The 15,926-nt window shown below is 49.3% G+C and overlaps 1 protein-coding gene across 1 annotated transcript in view; it reads right to left on the minus strand.

The window, feature by feature from the left end:
- Positions 1 to 14,270, minus strand: part of CAPN8 (calpain 8) — a 55,261-nt gene extending 40,991 nt beyond the window's left edge. Inside the window, exons 1-6 of the mRNA XM_027122473.1 lie at positions 14,040 to 14,270; positions 10,776 to 10,845; positions 4,771 to 4,937; positions 3,532 to 3,654; positions 2,404 to 2,487; positions 269 to 354 (exon numbers count right to left, since the gene is read on the minus strand). Of these exons, the coding sequence (XP_026978274.1) occupies positions 269 to 354; positions 2,404 to 2,487; positions 3,532 to 3,654; positions 4,771 to 4,937; positions 10,776 to 10,845; positions 14,040 to 14,270 (761 nt within the window). The remainder of the gene's footprint in view (positions 1 to 268; positions 355 to 2,403; positions 2,488 to 3,531; positions 3,655 to 4,770; positions 4,938 to 10,775; positions 10,846 to 14,039) is intronic.
- Between the last annotated feature and the right edge of the window lie 1,656 nt (positions 14,271 to 15,926).

A 15,926-nucleotide genomic window follows, 5' to 3' on the forward strand; every position in this document is an offset into this window, starting at 1 on the left:
CCTCCGGCGCTCAGCAAAATTCCACTGAGCTGCCAAACTTGCAAATGCCAAAGCAGAGCAAGGAATCGAAGACTACAGCTGAGTGGTTTTTGTTTGGCTTTTCTCCACCTGGAACCACCTAACACTCCTTTCCGAACAGGCTGGGTGCTTTGTGGACGGAAAGCACTGCCGAGCGTACTCCACTGTGGGTCTCACGATCACTGCGTGTTTTGCGTGATGCCTTCCCGCAGAGGGAGGCGAGCACGGCCGGAGGGAGGAAAGAACCTACTCATCGCTCCAGGCCCCCATCCATTCCACTTCGCCCCACGGGTTCCGGAGTCTCATCAGCTTCTCTGGATGGCCCCGGAAATCCACCTGCAAGGGCCACAAAGGCAACTGAATCGCCGCGCATACCCCTGCTGCCCTGCGTTCATGTCCTCGCCTGAGCAGACCTGCATCCAATTCCTCAAATGCCCCTAAACAACCACTTATATTTGCTTTTAACACATGTTTTCAAGCCTTAGCTGACTACTCTATTTTCCACAATCTGGTTGAATAAATAGTAAGTCCAGCATAGAAACAAGTGTCTATCTGCTGTAACTTGGATTAAAATTGGATAGTTGACTGACTCAGTTCTTAATATATGAGACCTATTGACAATCAATGCCCTCCAACAAATACTAAGAACAGAGCAGTTAGCATTTTTCGAGCAGGTAGTATGCGCTAGGCATGGAGCTGGGTGCTGGATGCATTATTACCTCATTTAAACCTCACCACAATCCTATAAACTGGGTGCTGTTTTATCTTCATTTTCATCTCTCTCAAAACTCTGAGACCCAGAGAGAGTAGATCTATGTGTATGTATAACTGATTCACTTTGCTGTACACCTGAAACTAACACAACATTGTAAATCAACTATACTCCAATAAAAGTTTTAAAAAACAAACAAGCAAACAAAAAAACCTCTGAGACCCAGCCAGAGGGGTTGAGTTATGCAAGATTACCTAGTTAGTAAGTAGTAGATGGAGGACAGGCACCCAGGCAGTCTCTCTCAAAGCCCATAGTGGGAAATCCATACATCCACCTTCTCCTATTGTCTACGGAACACTCACCAGGAGCCCCCACGTGTGCCTTTGCATACACGTGCAAACACGATGGACCGTTCTGTCTTCAGTGTCTGACCTTCCTTTGTATCCTCCGTCATGCTCTCACCCAGTGTTTACATATACATGCTCAATTCATATTTGGGAATTGACTTCATTAAAGAGCGTATTTGTGAAACACAAACACACGTAATGAACATTCATGCCTTTTTAATAAATAACAAAAACTGAGACAACCACTGCGTTTCCTTTTTTGCCTTGGCCATCACGAAACCCAAAACGAAATTAATTTCTCAACTGGAGCGCTGTCTTTAGCCTAGAGTGTCTGGTGTATTTTACCTTTGTTGTATGGTTTTATTGTGTCTATGCTTTTCATTGTATACCACTGCACCTCCTTTTTGGAGGTAAGCAGACTATGGTCAATAGAGATAATGAAAAGTTCAGCCCATGCTTTCTCCTTGGGTTGGAACGTAAGGAATACTTGCTTTCCTTCCCACCATCACACCCCACCTTGAAAGCTGGGGCAGGTTTTACTGCCTTTTTCTCTTTGGAGATCCTATGGGTTTCCACTGCTTTACCTGTACAAACATACTTTTTTTTTTTTTTGGCCATATGACATACAGTAAGGTATACTTTTTAAATGCTTTTCTTTTTTTTCATTTTATTTATTTATTTTTGGCTGCACTGGGTCTTGGAAGCTGTGTGCGGGCTTTCTCTAGTTGCGGAGAGCAGGGGCTACTCTTCGTTGCGGTGTGCGGGCTTCTCATTGCGGTGGCTTCTCTTTTTGCAGAGCACGGGCTCTAGAGCTCAGGCTCAGTAGTCGTGGCACATGGGCTCAGTAGTTGTAGCGCATGGGCTTAGTTGCTCCACGGCATGTGGGATCTTCCCAGACTAGGGCTCGAACCCGTGTCCCCTGCATTGGCAGGTGGATTCTTAACCACTGCACCACCGGGGAAGCCCAAACACCCTTCTTAGAATGAGTGTAGATCTAACTGATAATTTCTACAACTTTCCTCCAAAACTTCGTCCCTCTTCCTGGCCACATCTCAGAGGATAGCCTGCATTTAGTTAGAACCCATAGAGCTGAAGCTCAAAGAGGTTACGTTATCCATCTCTGAGTGGGTAAGAGGTAGGAGGACCCTTGTAATAAGCAAGAGCTGAGTGTGGGTCAGTGCCAGGGGCTCTGCCACCAGAGATGCTGCACCTCAGCAGGGCAGGGAAGGGCTAGGTGGTGATTCCCTCTCTTTCTCTCAAGGATGCCAGGGATTTATGGTAGTATCATTACACATTGCCCTTCCGTCTCCCCATGCCCAAGTTTACCTCTTCGACTCCAGTGACAGAGGACGCATGACTCTTAACCAGCTTCAGGCTGGTGATGACTTCTGCTGCAGCTGCACTGGAGACCTGAGTTGAGAGTAAAGTCCACTCAGAGTGGCTGCCCCTGACCTTGTTGGGGCCAGTCCTACAATGCTTTCCAAGGACATACTACACAGCCACAGGGCCCCAGTGCAAGGCTGGCGGGGGTGGGGGCAGGGACAGCAATTAACCTCAGGTAAATAGAGCTCTCTCCATCCAAACCCTCTTTGATCAGGCCTGCCTGCCAGTCCTGGAGTATGACTTACCAGCCTTTGAAATGACACAGGAAGTGGGAAGCCATTTATTCTCCAGGAAGGACCTCACGCTGCCTGCAGAAGACTAATTATCCATGACAGTTGTCTGGACGGGCCCTGGTTCACCAGTGGCAGTGGGTGTCCCCAGGGTCCCTCCTCAACAGCCCCTCCCTCTCCCCAGACCCCATGTCACTTCTCCACCAAAAATACACATATCCTGCTGGGGTTTTTATAGAGAGGAGAAAGGGGGACTGCTCTTGCTTTGTCATTCACGTGTGTGAGGTCACCAGGTAAGGGTCGAGAGAAGGAGAAAGAGCAGGTGGAGGGGCAGGTGACAGCAGACCACGTGGCTGGTGGCCTCCAGGCTCTGGTCTACACACTACCTTGGAACCGCATACAGCCAGCCCCCAGACAGGGCACCACCCCTGGTTCAGAACCTCTTCCCTTTTCTTCAGTGTTCTCAAAGCCCATCATGTATTGTCAATCACCATATTTGTTTTCCAAAATCCCAAGATTACTTAGCAAGAGGGGGTAGCAAAGGTAGGGCCCAGGATCCAGAGATCAAGGCTGCATTCTTAGGGCAACTCCTGCAGTACTAACGGGGCTTAACACTTAGAACTCCTATGGTTTCTGAGTTTATGAGACCAACTCCAGTTCCTACCCATTACTTAGGTCTTCCCACCGGCTCCCACGTGCTAGGGACAAATATGTCACAGGACTTGCCCTGTAAGTCCTAGACTCTACTCTGGCCCAAAGCCTTCCCAGCCTCTAGCCCCTGTCCTGTTCCTTCCCTACCACACATGGGGAGGGGCAGCAAAGAGAAACCTTCCCGGCTCACATCAATGGAGCAGGCCAGCAGAGACCCTGCTCGAAGGGCCTTCCGGATGATCTGAAACAGACTGGCTGGTGGCTTCTTCAGCTCATAAAACTCAGAGATGCCACCTGTGAAATCCTCAAAGCCCTCCAGCGAGAGCCTCGTAAGAACTGTTGAGCCTGTTGGGAAAAAAAAAAGAATACATGCATCATTCAGAGCCATTAGCAACCCCAGCGAGAGGACCACATGGGATGGAGTCGGTAGGACATGGTGTGGTCTGGAAGGGACAGGAGGACCTTTGCCAATTTTGTCTGTGGGCCAGGGAGGGGCTTAGGCACACTTTCACGTGGCCAGCTCAGCACTTTTCCAGGAGCAAATCTCAGATCACCTCTCACCAAGCCATGTGCTCTATTAAAAACCAAAGTGCAATCTTTCCAGCGCTGACCTTGGCTTCTTGGGTTTCTGGGGGTTGGGGCATGGGTAGGGATGATGGGGACCCTCCCTCAAAGCTGAGAGGCATCCCTTGGGGTTTGCTTTGGGAATAGGGCTGGGAAGGAACAGGGGTTGCACAAAAGGGTACCAGTCAATGAAACTGATTCAAAGAACCCCAGAGAAGACTTTGAACATTGAATGCCAGTGAGAAGGAGCATGACTCCCAAGCAAAGGGTAGAGATTTTGATGAGTTTGGGATCTAAGTACATTTGCTTTATTCTTCTTCTTTGTCATTCTTTTAAAAATTCACATTGGGGCTTCCCTGGTGGCGCAGTGGTTGAGAGTCCGCCTGCCGATGCAGGGGACACGGGTTCGTGCCCCGGTCCGGGAAGATCCCACATACCGCGGAGCGGCTGGGCCCATGAGCCATGGCCGCTGAGCCTGCGCGTCCGGAGCCTGTGCTCCGCAGCGGGAGAGGATACAACAGTGAGAGGCCCGCGCACCACAAAAAATAATAATAATAAATAAATAAATAAAATAAAATAAAAATTCACATTGACCTAAGAACTGACCCGGGGGTTTGAAAGAGGACAAAGCTGAGACACTAAGAAGCTAAGTGGTGGTCCCAGTTCACTCATTCATGTGGGACAGAGCTGAGCTTTTAACTCATAGCCCAAATTTCTGTTTCTCTTAGTTATGGAGGGGTACTTTACATGGGGTGCAGGGGCTGGGAACGATGGGCATGGCACCCAGAGTCTGGGGAGGGGCAGGTAAAAATCCTCCAAGGAGACGGCAGAGCCTCCTAGCTCCTCCCTGACCCACTTATTTGGCGTAGGCCTTCTCCAGCAGCGCGCTCCAGAGCTCACTGCCTTCCTCGGAGCACAGGAAGAGCAGCTCCCCGTCCTTGGTGGGCAGCCTGTCGTCCACCGCCACCTCCACCCACCCTCCATACTGCCAGAACCGCGGGAGGAAACACAGCGCCCGTTCACAGGAATGAGCTGAGAGGTAGAGTCAGTGCTCTCAGTGGACCTCAGAAGGAGCGTCTGTGCTGATCAAGGTTCCAGCCTTGGACATTTAATGAACTCCTTAAGAGCAGGATCTGTGTCTTACTTATCCGTGCCCATAGGAGACGCCAGCAAAAGCAGGAAACATCGAGTCCAGTGGCTGAGTTTGTGGATAAGAAAACTTGCATCACGCAGTGGCAACAGTGATGCCGCGTGATGCCACTCGGGCTCACATCTCCTGACCCCCACTCCAAGGTGCCTTCCTCGGGCTTCCCTGGTGGCGCACTGGTTGAGAGTCCGCCTGCCGATACAGGGCACACGGGTTCGTGCCCCGGTCCGGGAAGATCCCACATGCCGCGGAGCGGCTGGGCCCGTGAGCCATGGCCGCTGGGCCTGCGCGTCCGGAGCCTGTGCTCCGCAACGGGAGAGGCCACAGCAGTGAGAGGCCCGCGTGCCGCAAAAATAAATAAATAAATAAAAAATAATAAAGACATGTAGTCACCTTCAGGATGGGAATTTTATTTTTTCTTTTTTTTCCTTTGGCGGTGCCTCCCGGCTTGCGGGATCGTAGTTCCCCAACTGGGGATCGAACCCAGGCCCCCTGCAGTGAAAGTGCCGAGTCCTAACCACTGGACCACCAGGGGAGTCCCCAGGTTGGGATTTCTTTATTCGAAATACCTGATCCAGCCTGATGGCCAAGAGTGATATTGGCAAAGAAGGAAGAAAAAACACAAGTAGCCTCTGACGTAAGATACCCCTGTCTTCATGATTTAATAGTGATACAAGGCAAAGGGCTTAGGTAACAGATCAGAAGTCCAGTAAACATTCACGGAGCCCTGCTACACCCCAGGCACGGTGGATTATAGAGATGCAGAAGAGAGTCAGTCCCATGGAACACACAGGCAGGGCTCCCAGGGTTATTACAACCCCTTCTGCCCGTCGCACTGCCCACTTCCGGGCGGACGAGGAGCCGTGTCAATTCTCTACTCATCACAACCACCCGGCAGGCTGGGTTTGATTACAAGCCCACTGTACAGCTGTGCAAACTGAGGTGGTGAAGCCACAGGCAGACCATGAAGACCCAGGTCTCCCTGGGGGGCTTTTTGCACCCGGGGTGCTGAATTAGGCACTGCTGGTAGCACAGATCCAGAGAAAGAGAGCAGCCTTCAGGGAGGGACATGTCCTGGAGCACTGCAGGGTGATGGATTCAGGGGCAGGGAGAAGATGGCAGGACCAAGGTGACCTGGGGCAGGGAGAGCACAGTCTGGCCAGACCTGGTCCCCGCCACCCCACTGGCATATTGAGGTACACTTTCTCCGTTCTGTCGGCCCACTACACACTGCCCCCTTCTTTTGGAGAACCCCCCTGTGGTTTGGGGGGAGCCTGGCAGTCAGAAGAGCAAAGCCCATGACCCAAGCTGAGCCAATCAAATAGCACCTCACCCCTCTGGCTGAACCCAAGGAGTGGGCAAAGATCCCAACCACCAGATCAGAGACTTTTTCTGAGATCTGTAAAATCAAAGGTGGTTTGCGATACTACCAAGTTGAAGTCTGGAACCCTAGTGGTCATCTCTCCTTCTGCGTGAAGCCTGCCTGGCATGGAAGAGGGTGGAGTGGAGACAGGACAGGCAGAGAGAGCTCCAGGAACACCTAGATCCCTAGATCCAGGCTTCTCGAGGCCAGCACTGCCCTTCCCTTTCCACGGTCTAGTGGGATGAGCCAATAACTTCTCCTTTTTCTTTAAGCTGGTTGGGTTGAACTTCTGAAGCCAATGACTAAAGGACTCCTGGCCAGTCCAGAGTCATGACTTACCGCGTCGGGTGAAAGAAGCCAGAAGCATGTACTTCGTGGTGGGACAGAATCTATTTCTGTGGACACAGAGGCCTCAGAGGGACACGCATGGGCCAACATGCAAAGGAGAGACAGACGGTGCTGGGACAGGCAGCAGAGGGACAAGCGAGGTGTCTGCAGTTCCCTGTGTGATGCGCCAACCATGAGCCTTCGCTGGAAGTGGGCACCGCAGACGTGCCCGACAGGGCATAATCCCACACTTAACAACGTATTCCCTCTCACTATGGTGTGGCCCTGAGAGCTCCTCACACTGGAGGGATGCTGTGTGTGTGGCCCTTGCTAGATCTGGTGAGCGTGGGCTCTGCCAGGAAGACCAAGCGTGGTAAGGCTGCAGCTGCAGGGAACCCCTCCTCAGTGTGTTCGGGTGAAGAACTCCAGGCCTGGGGATCCAGGGAGGGATTTTTGTCTGGGGGCTGTTTCATCAACAGATACGCATTTGATTACTGGTGTGGAGGCAAACCACACCGCCCTCAGGCAGAGACTGAGTCACCCAACAGAAAGTCATATTACACAGTAAGAATTACCTGGAGCAATTGAATCTTTAGCATTGCAGACTTCCCAGTCTTTCTTCCTATAATAATGTCTCCAAAGAAAGTTAACTCCTGGACTCTACATGAGCACAGACTCTGGTGGGAGGCAAGGGGCTCACGTGGCGAGGATGAAGCCTGGCTTGGCGAGAAATACATCGTATATATATAATATAATTACATTGAAATAGTTATCAAAATATGTTTTTAACATTAGAATATGGTAAGGTTCGTACTTCTTTATTAACATTCTATATAAAAGTTTTGGAGTGGCGACTGATAAGCACCATAATTATGAGGTAACGATGAATATGTGGTATTTTGAATTATTTGCAACAATTGTAATGTAATATGAATATAAGCCATGATTTCTATTACTGTGCTTCATTGTCTGCATTCATACCAAAAGGAAATAAGTTAGTGAGAGTTGGTGTAACTAAAGATGTAACGGTACAATTCTTTCATGCTCTGTTCAATATACAAATCCTCTGGTAGCCCACTGACTCAAATTCACACTAAAGTGTAAATGATTGTCCTGGGCCCTTTCCTCAGAGTAGATAAGACAGTGGTGATAGTGGGACTGAATATGGGGTCACTAAGCACTGGGAATCAAATAGAAGGGAAAGATATTCCATGGTGACTGAAGCAGCCACACTTCAAACCTGCTGACAAAAACCCTCACACACACACTACCGCGGAGAAGGACATTCACTGCATAATAGCTGAAGAGAGAAAATAACTCGTGTCCGTCAGTAGGAGACAGGCTAAATCAACTGGTACTTCGCACAATGGACTGCAATATTCTGAGTGGTTACAAAGGAATGAAGCCCTTCATACGCTGACATGGAAAGAGCTCCAAGACATCTTATTTAGTAAAATAATAACAAATAATGGAAAGGTGCTAAACAATGTTTACAGTATGCTGCCTTCAAGGCAAGAAGGGGATACAAATTAGAATACGTATTTAGACTTGCTTGAATTTGCATAAAGAAACACTGAAAGGATAAGGAAAAAAAAAGGTTCCAGGACAGCAAGCAGTGGAATAGATGGAGACAGACAGGAAGCTGAATCTTCACGGTGGACCTTTCAGCTGTTTTCATTTTTGAACAGTGTGTATTCAAAATAATAATAAAATCACGGTAACACAAAACTGTGTAAAGGACATCATTTTCATTATATAGATCAACTGTTAAAAAATAATAACAGGACTTCCCTGGTGGCGCACTGGTTAAGAATCCGCCTGCCAATGCAGGGGACACGGGTTCGAGCCCTGGTCCGGGAAGATCCCACATGCCGCGGAGCAACTAAGCCCATGCGCCACAACTACTGAACCTGCGCTCTAGAGCCCATGAGCCACAACTACTGAGCCCATGTGCTGCAACTACTGAAGCCCGCGCGCCTAGAGCCTGTGCTCTGCAACGAGAGGCCACAGCAATGAGAAGCCCGTGCACCGCAATGAAGAGTAGCCCCCGCTCACCGCAACTAGAGAAAGCCCGCGTGCAGCAATGAAGACCCAATGCAGCCGAAAATAAATAAATAAATTTTTAAGATAATAATAGATAAAAAATAATAACAAAGATGTTTTAAACCTGGAATAGACCCCACTGCACTGTGCTGGACTGTGTCAAGCCTGAAAGGCACTGAACAAACATGAATCCCTGTCACACCCTGATTCAACAGGTGCAGCATGACACCCCCTGGTTCTCTGATCAGGAAGTTTTCTTCTTAATCTCGCCACGATCCACCCATCGTTAACGCCACCGAGCTCAAGTCTCACAGGCCACACAGGTTGTTGTCACTCAGCTCCTGGCAACCACCCTGGTGCTGAGTTGCAGGCCTAGCGTGCAGGCACCCACTTCGATACACGTTGAGGCTCCATCTGGCCCACAGGCCCTCCGGCCCCGTACCCAGCATCCTTCAGGAAATTGGACTCAACACCCGCTTTCCACTCTGCTCATTAAAAACCACCACTGCAGCAGGGCTAACCCGGAGCAGCCTCCACGGCGTGGCCCCCTCACTTTGACGTGAGTTGGATTCGGAGAATCAGGTTCATTTACTGCTCCTCTAGCTGCAGGCTCCATCAGCAGCGCACGCTCACCATGGTAACGCTCAGGCCTCTTTTGGGAACCCTTCTTTTCTCTGAGCTTAAAACTATTCAAAGGAAGATCTATCCAAGTTGATCAATTAAAAGACACTTACTTATTAAATACCTTTGCCAAAGTCAAAACATCTACAACGAGAAGCTGTTAAAAGCATAGATTAGAAGCTGTGTTTCCCTGAGACATGTGCTCAATTAGGTTAAATATTTAGCTGGAAGTAAAAAGGCACAGCACAGTCATCCAGAGCAATAAAAGGTCAGAACGCTACCCCTGTGTGAGCCCTCACACAAAGGCTTAGGAGACTGTGGCTTTCAGGGAACAGGGCTCGCGTCTGTGCGGTACCCGAATCGTTCTCACTGCTTTGTGCTCACGCACCATGAGCTCTGGCTAAGGGGATATCGGCTATACTCGTCAAAGGAGAGAACATTGGAAGCATTTAAAATAAATGCCGGTGATTCAAAATCATAAAAGTTTCCCACAGGCTCAAGAGAACAGGAGGAACAAGGAGAAAAAGGATGGAGGGGAAATCTCCTGAAGGATAAAGGGTGATCGGGGCCACGTGGATGCTGAGATTTTGTTTGTTTGGCTAATTTTCAGCAAATAGGACTTGTCTCCTCCTGCCTTCGTTTCCAGGTCTATTTCCTGAAGCTGTCACTGGCTGGCCGTTTGGAAGCCCAGCGAATTCAATTCAGAGCCGTGTTGTCCCTGAAACGTCAGTGTTGTCCCACTCAGTGAAGAAACTGTGATGCCCTGGGATCAGGAGGGCTTATGAGATCAACAGCGCTGATCTGCTATCAAGGAGAACCTCGGTTTCCAACACTTAAGGCTAGAACGTACAAAATAAATTATTTCCTCAACTTAACTGAGCCTGATTTGGAGGGAATATGAAAGGTTGGGAAGTGAAGGTTCTTAATCCCAGGATTCCGGGCTGGAAAGAAGCTTGGCTGGAAAGCTGGGATTCTTCTTTTCTTACTCATGCTAAGAGCATCTATTATGACAGCCCATAATTATATAGACATGGCCATTCCACAGGGCAAATTACATCCACTTAAAGGTCACTGCTATCAAAACACAGCACAGCGTGGTTATCTACTGCATGCCTATAATTCTGGCTCGTGACTCTAGCACTAAAAGGGGTTAAATGAGCCTATGGAAAATCTCTTGTTAGGAGGAACCAAATGTAGTTCCAGCATTCCAGACCCAGAATGGAGAGTACGGTCTCAAAACACAAACGCATACGGATAAGTCACAGACATAATGTAGTCGGTCAACTCTAACAGCGTAATCTGACGTTACTCATGACACGTACACACCTGCCGTCTCCCAAATCAAATAGGACTCTCCCCAGTTACTCACCTAGCACACCCTGACAAACGTCTGCACACGTGGCTACACCAACGATAAACTGAGGGCTGGGACACAATTCCTGAAACCAATTGGGAAAGCAATTGCAAAACACAAGTCACCAGATGCCCAGGGATGGTGACAGCAAGAGTGAAAGAACTTGATAGTCCCAAAATTCATGGAAGAGACCTAGGAGAACATCTACTGCACATACCGCCTTTTATTGCTGAGGATGCTGAAGCCCAGAGAAGGCAGGAGAGCTACCCACAGTCACACAGCCAGGGGTGGCAGAGCAGGAGCTGGTGCCCACGGCCAGCTCTTTATCGCTATACATACTGTGTGGGTGTGTGGGTGGGAAAGCGGGTAGGGGGGAGGGTAGGAGAAAGGCAAAGGCTGAGATAATGACCTGAGGAGCTATGATCTCACCCATTCAGACAACACCCCTATTTACAGGGAGAGGATGAGGCTAATGTATAACACTCTAACAAAATGCCCTGCACCCTGTAGACGCTCATTAAATACTTGACTCAGTGATGACCCCATGTGCTGATGGAAACACTGAGGCGTCAGGAAGTGTCCTATACAGAGAGGAGAACTCAGCTCCATTCCCACATCTGACCTACGCTTTCCCTGCTCACCTACCTCAAAGTGGCAGCCCTACAGCCTTGTATAAAGCTGCTAGCTCCTACCTAAATGGGCCAAGACAGTGCCTTTGGACTGGCTTTTTTTTTTTTCTTCCAAATATTAAAAAAAAATCATTAACTTGTTTTCTATTTAAAAAACATATGTGCATATGGGTAAAAAAAAATCTAACAGGGCTTCCCTGGTGGCGCAGTGGTTGAGAGTCCACCTGCCGATGCAGGGCACATGGGTTCGTGTCCCAGTCCGGGAAGATCCCACATGCCGCGGAGCGGCTGGGCCCGTGAGCCATGGCTGCTGAGCCTGTGCGTCTGGAGCCTGTGCTCCGCAACGTGAGAGGCCACAACGGTGAGAGGCCCGCGTACCGCAAAAAAAAAAAAAAAAATGGTTAAGATGGTAAATTATATGTTGTGTGTATTTTACCACAATTTAAGAAAAAAAGAAGAAAGAGAGGGAGGAAGGAAGGAAGGAAGGAAGGGAGGGAGGGAGGGGGGACGGGGGAGGGAGGGAGGAAGTGGGAAGGGAGGGGGAGGGGGAGGGGAGGGAAGGGGAGCAAAGAAGAGCAAATGAACTCATTGGTGCACCTCATTTCTGGACACCCAACCTTCCTGCAGGCCCCTGAGAGACTTCAAGGGAAGAAAGAAACGAAGCATTTAGGAACAGGCTGAGTTTTCCCAGATTCCAAGGCACCTTCCCAATAGAGAGAGAATCAGGGTCATTACAAACTCAAGAGTCTATTCAATAATCTGTAAGATCTTAGAGGATAAAACTGGGTCCTATAATGTATCCTGTGATACGTGAGCACAGCCTAGTCAAAAGCAGCTGAGTGAGAATCCTTCACTGATGACTGGGGATGGAGAGGGTACATTCTGACAAGCTTTTATTTATTCATCTGAAAACTCCCAATAATGGGAGTCCTTCAGTTCCACATTAATCAGGTTCTACTACCTCATGGTCTGGCTTTTATAGCATTTTGTTGACAGGCACAAATCAGCATTCCAGTCTGAATTTATCATGTTTACGTGGACAGTGAGACCAGGTAAAGACACAGCTTAGGGGAGAACGTGAAATGTGGTTGAGGAGGTGAGGGCTTTAAGAATTTCAAATGAAAGAGAAAAACTAGGCAAAGGCTAAAGATACCTGATTTTGGTCACAGAGTGAAATCTTCTCCCCTCCCCCCATATCCATCTCCCCTCCCCCAAGCTCCTTGGGGTCCTTCAGTTCCACTCGAATGTATTCTCCTCCCCTAAGTCTTTCCATCATTCAGTCCTAACATCCCACATTGCCATGCCCGTGATTGATGCCTCTGTTAGCACTTCCTTCATTCTGCCCAGGATGTCGGTCCTTTATTCATGTGTCTGCCTCCTCACAATCTCCCTCAGAGCCGAGATCCCAGCTCAGTTTCTCCCTGACCATCTTTCTAAACAGGGCATAGCCAATGCCTGGCCCAAAACAGAGGCCTAAAAAAACTGTCTGTTGAAATGAAATGTGGCTGCCAACTCTTGACACTAGAATATAAAACCATGGTTCCCAACCTTGAATTTGCCAACGTCCCAGAGCACCCACATAGGTTCCAGAGGGGCATGGAAGGTGGCTATGGGGGGCTGGAGGGAAGAAGGGCCAAGGAGTTATGCTCAGAGGTGGTAACTGTTGTGTAAAATTGATAGGATGAAAACAGAAGGGGTAGAGATAGTTGGAGTTAAAGGGTGATTTTGACCACATCCAAGGAGTCATTCTCTCCTTAACTTCCCTCTTCAACCATTGCCAAGAAAATAAGGACCATGGCTTGACTTTCCCATCGTGGTCTAGAAGACAAACGGCCCCCCGGCCAAGGGTCGCAAAGCGTGTTCTCTTATGAGACTTGTGGGCCAGGCACTGAGCAGAGCACTTCAAAGGATTATCTCAATTCTCACAACCACTCTGTGTGTGGGGGGCTCCTATCCTTGAGGTTAAATCACTGACAAGGGTCACAGAGCAGTAGGTCATGGGCCCAGGTTTTGGGGGGATGGTTCTACATCCCTTGCCCTTGAGATCTGGCGGGGGGGGTAATCAGTGACAGCATCCCAGAGTCCCTGACTCCCATCTGTATTCACAGACCCCCAGCCCCACCTCTCCACTCCCTAGCCTCAATAGAACAATGACAATTCACAACCCTGCACACTTCAGCAACGACGTCACAATGTACCCCAGGACTGATTACTTCTAGCATTGGTTTTCTCCATCTTGCACTGGCCCAGGGGTCCTAGGCAATAGCTACCATGCCTTCTGTGCCTGTTATATGCCAAGCACTGTGCTCTGGCCTTTATCTCCAGTCCTTGTACCAACACTGAAAAATAAGATGCCAGTAGCACCATTTTACAGATGAAAAAACTGAGGATCACAGCAATTATCTGTCCAAGACCACACAGGCAGAGGCAGGATTCAAATCTAACTTGTCTGGTTCCAAAGCCAGTGCATGCCTTCCCTCTATACATTATCACCTCTGAAAAGATGTTTTTTAAAGTGGAGGGGTGGGGGTAGGCTGAAATACGGGTTACAGGAACATAGGGCCAAGAACCATAACTTCTCCCTCAGCTACTTTTGACCAGAAGCGAGGGCCCTCCATCCTGACACTCAACAGCAAACCCATCTCCTTACCACGGGCTGCTTCCAAACAATGCCTTGAGTCTGGGGGGAGCATGGTCCAAGATCCTCGTAGTCCAAGGCTGGTGGGGACGCTGGGAACTCTGGATCCTTAACTAGGACCCCTGAGTCCAAGCACTTCTGCCTCAGGGTCTCAAAGTCCTGGCCCAAGTACTTCACGGCTTTCTGGTTGGAGCCAAGACCTTCAGCTGCCGCCTGCTGATACTCAGCCACCAGCGCTGCCATGGTCGAGGGCTCCGTGGGGTAGACAGAGGGGCAGAGCTGCTCTGTGCTGTCAGAGATCCGCCCCACGGGGAGGGGAGCTGTAAGGCAGTGTGAAGGGGAGGTGGAACAGGTAAACATCTCACCCGAGGCCCTGCTCCAGAGGGAAGTGAGTCACAGCCAGGAACAGATATGTACCCAAGGTGCAAATGAATCTGCCCCACCCTCCCCTTCTGCTTTCAGCAGACAATTTGGAGGCTGGGAAACTTCCAGGGCCCCTCCCAGGCCATTAGCCTAAGAAATCCATTAGGATCACAGCCATCCATCCCCATCTCATTGCAAGACCCTGCTTACTTCCCATTGGTCCCATCAGCTGAGATGAGAAGGCTTATTGGGCAGCTTGAGGCCAGTATTTTCCAAGGAATTGGTTCTCAGCAGGAGGGCAAGGGGTTAGAGGGGTCTCCTTTCCTTCCAGAAAAGTTTAGTTCCATATTCGCTAGGAGGACAAAAATATCAGAGAAGGGTGATTCATGGAGTGGATCAGAGTAACCCCAAGCAGAGGTGTCCCTCTACAAGTGAAGGCTTTGGCCTTTGCCTGGGTATCTAGCCCAACAGCACCAGTAATTAGCTCTGTCACCTTGGGCAAGTTAGTTAACCTCTCATCCCCTTAATTTTCTCACCTGTAAAGCGAAAGGTAATCGTAGGTTCTACCTTATAGGGTTGTTTGGAAGGGTGATGAGATAGTACACGGAATTTGCTTAGAATAGTACATAAGAAACACTCAGGAGGTACCAGTCATGGTTATTCCTAGGAACCAGGACCAGAAAGAGAAGGCCTGGGGAATAAGAGTTGTGGGTTCTAATCTCAGAAGGGAAATGGGCTCTGGGACCTTGCATTAATCGTTTTTCTCAGGGTTCCAATTTCCGAGGCCTGGTTTACCCTAAGGATCTGGAACGTCAGTGATTTTTGAACCTGGGAGGGGGAGTGGCTGAAAAATGGTCCTCCAAAGATACTGAGTCCCAAACTCTGGAACCTGTGAATAGTACATACCATATTTGGAAAACGATCTTGGCAGTGGTGATTAAGGATCTTGAAATGGGGAGATTATTGTAGCCCTAAATGGAATCACAAGGGTCCTCATGAGACAGAGGCAGAGGGAGACTTGACAACAGACAAAAAAGGAGAAGGCAGTGAATGAATAAACACCCACAGGTATAAGATGCCCAGTGGTTGGATAGATACATACCAGGTAGAGTGGACCCAGCATCTTCAGGCAGGGAGCTCATGAGATTGTTTTCCCTGCTTCGGTTTCTCCCCGAGCCTCCCGGGAACACTCCCTTTAGACTGACTGAAATGAACAAGCCCTTCTCCATCTAATCACTGAGTAAGCACAGCTGGTGATTTCCCTTCTCCATAAGGGTCTCCTTTGGGGTTAGCAATCTCTTTCCCACCCCACCTGCCTAAATCACCTCCCTTGTCACGTCCAGATGCTGCATGAACAAATTCATCCTCATCTAGGGAGACAGGTCTGAGCTGCTGGGAAGAGAGCCCTCATTTTCCGAGCCAGGAGCCATCTCTGCTCACCAGCCCCACCTGAGCTGACAGCCAACGTCTCCCCGTTACCCAGCCGGGTTCCCGCTGGCCCTGTCAACCTGAACAGACATCTCCCCAGCCTCACAC

Source organism: Aethalodelphis obliquidens, unplaced genomic scaffold, assembly GCF_003676395.1.
Source record: "Aethalodelphis obliquidens isolate GAN/ISIS:26980383/991018 unplaced genomic scaffold, ASM367639v1 scaffold24, whole genome shotgun sequence".
Classification (NCBI taxonomy): Eukaryota; Metazoa; Chordata; class Mammalia; order Artiodactyla; family Delphinidae; genus Aethalodelphis; species Aethalodelphis obliquidens.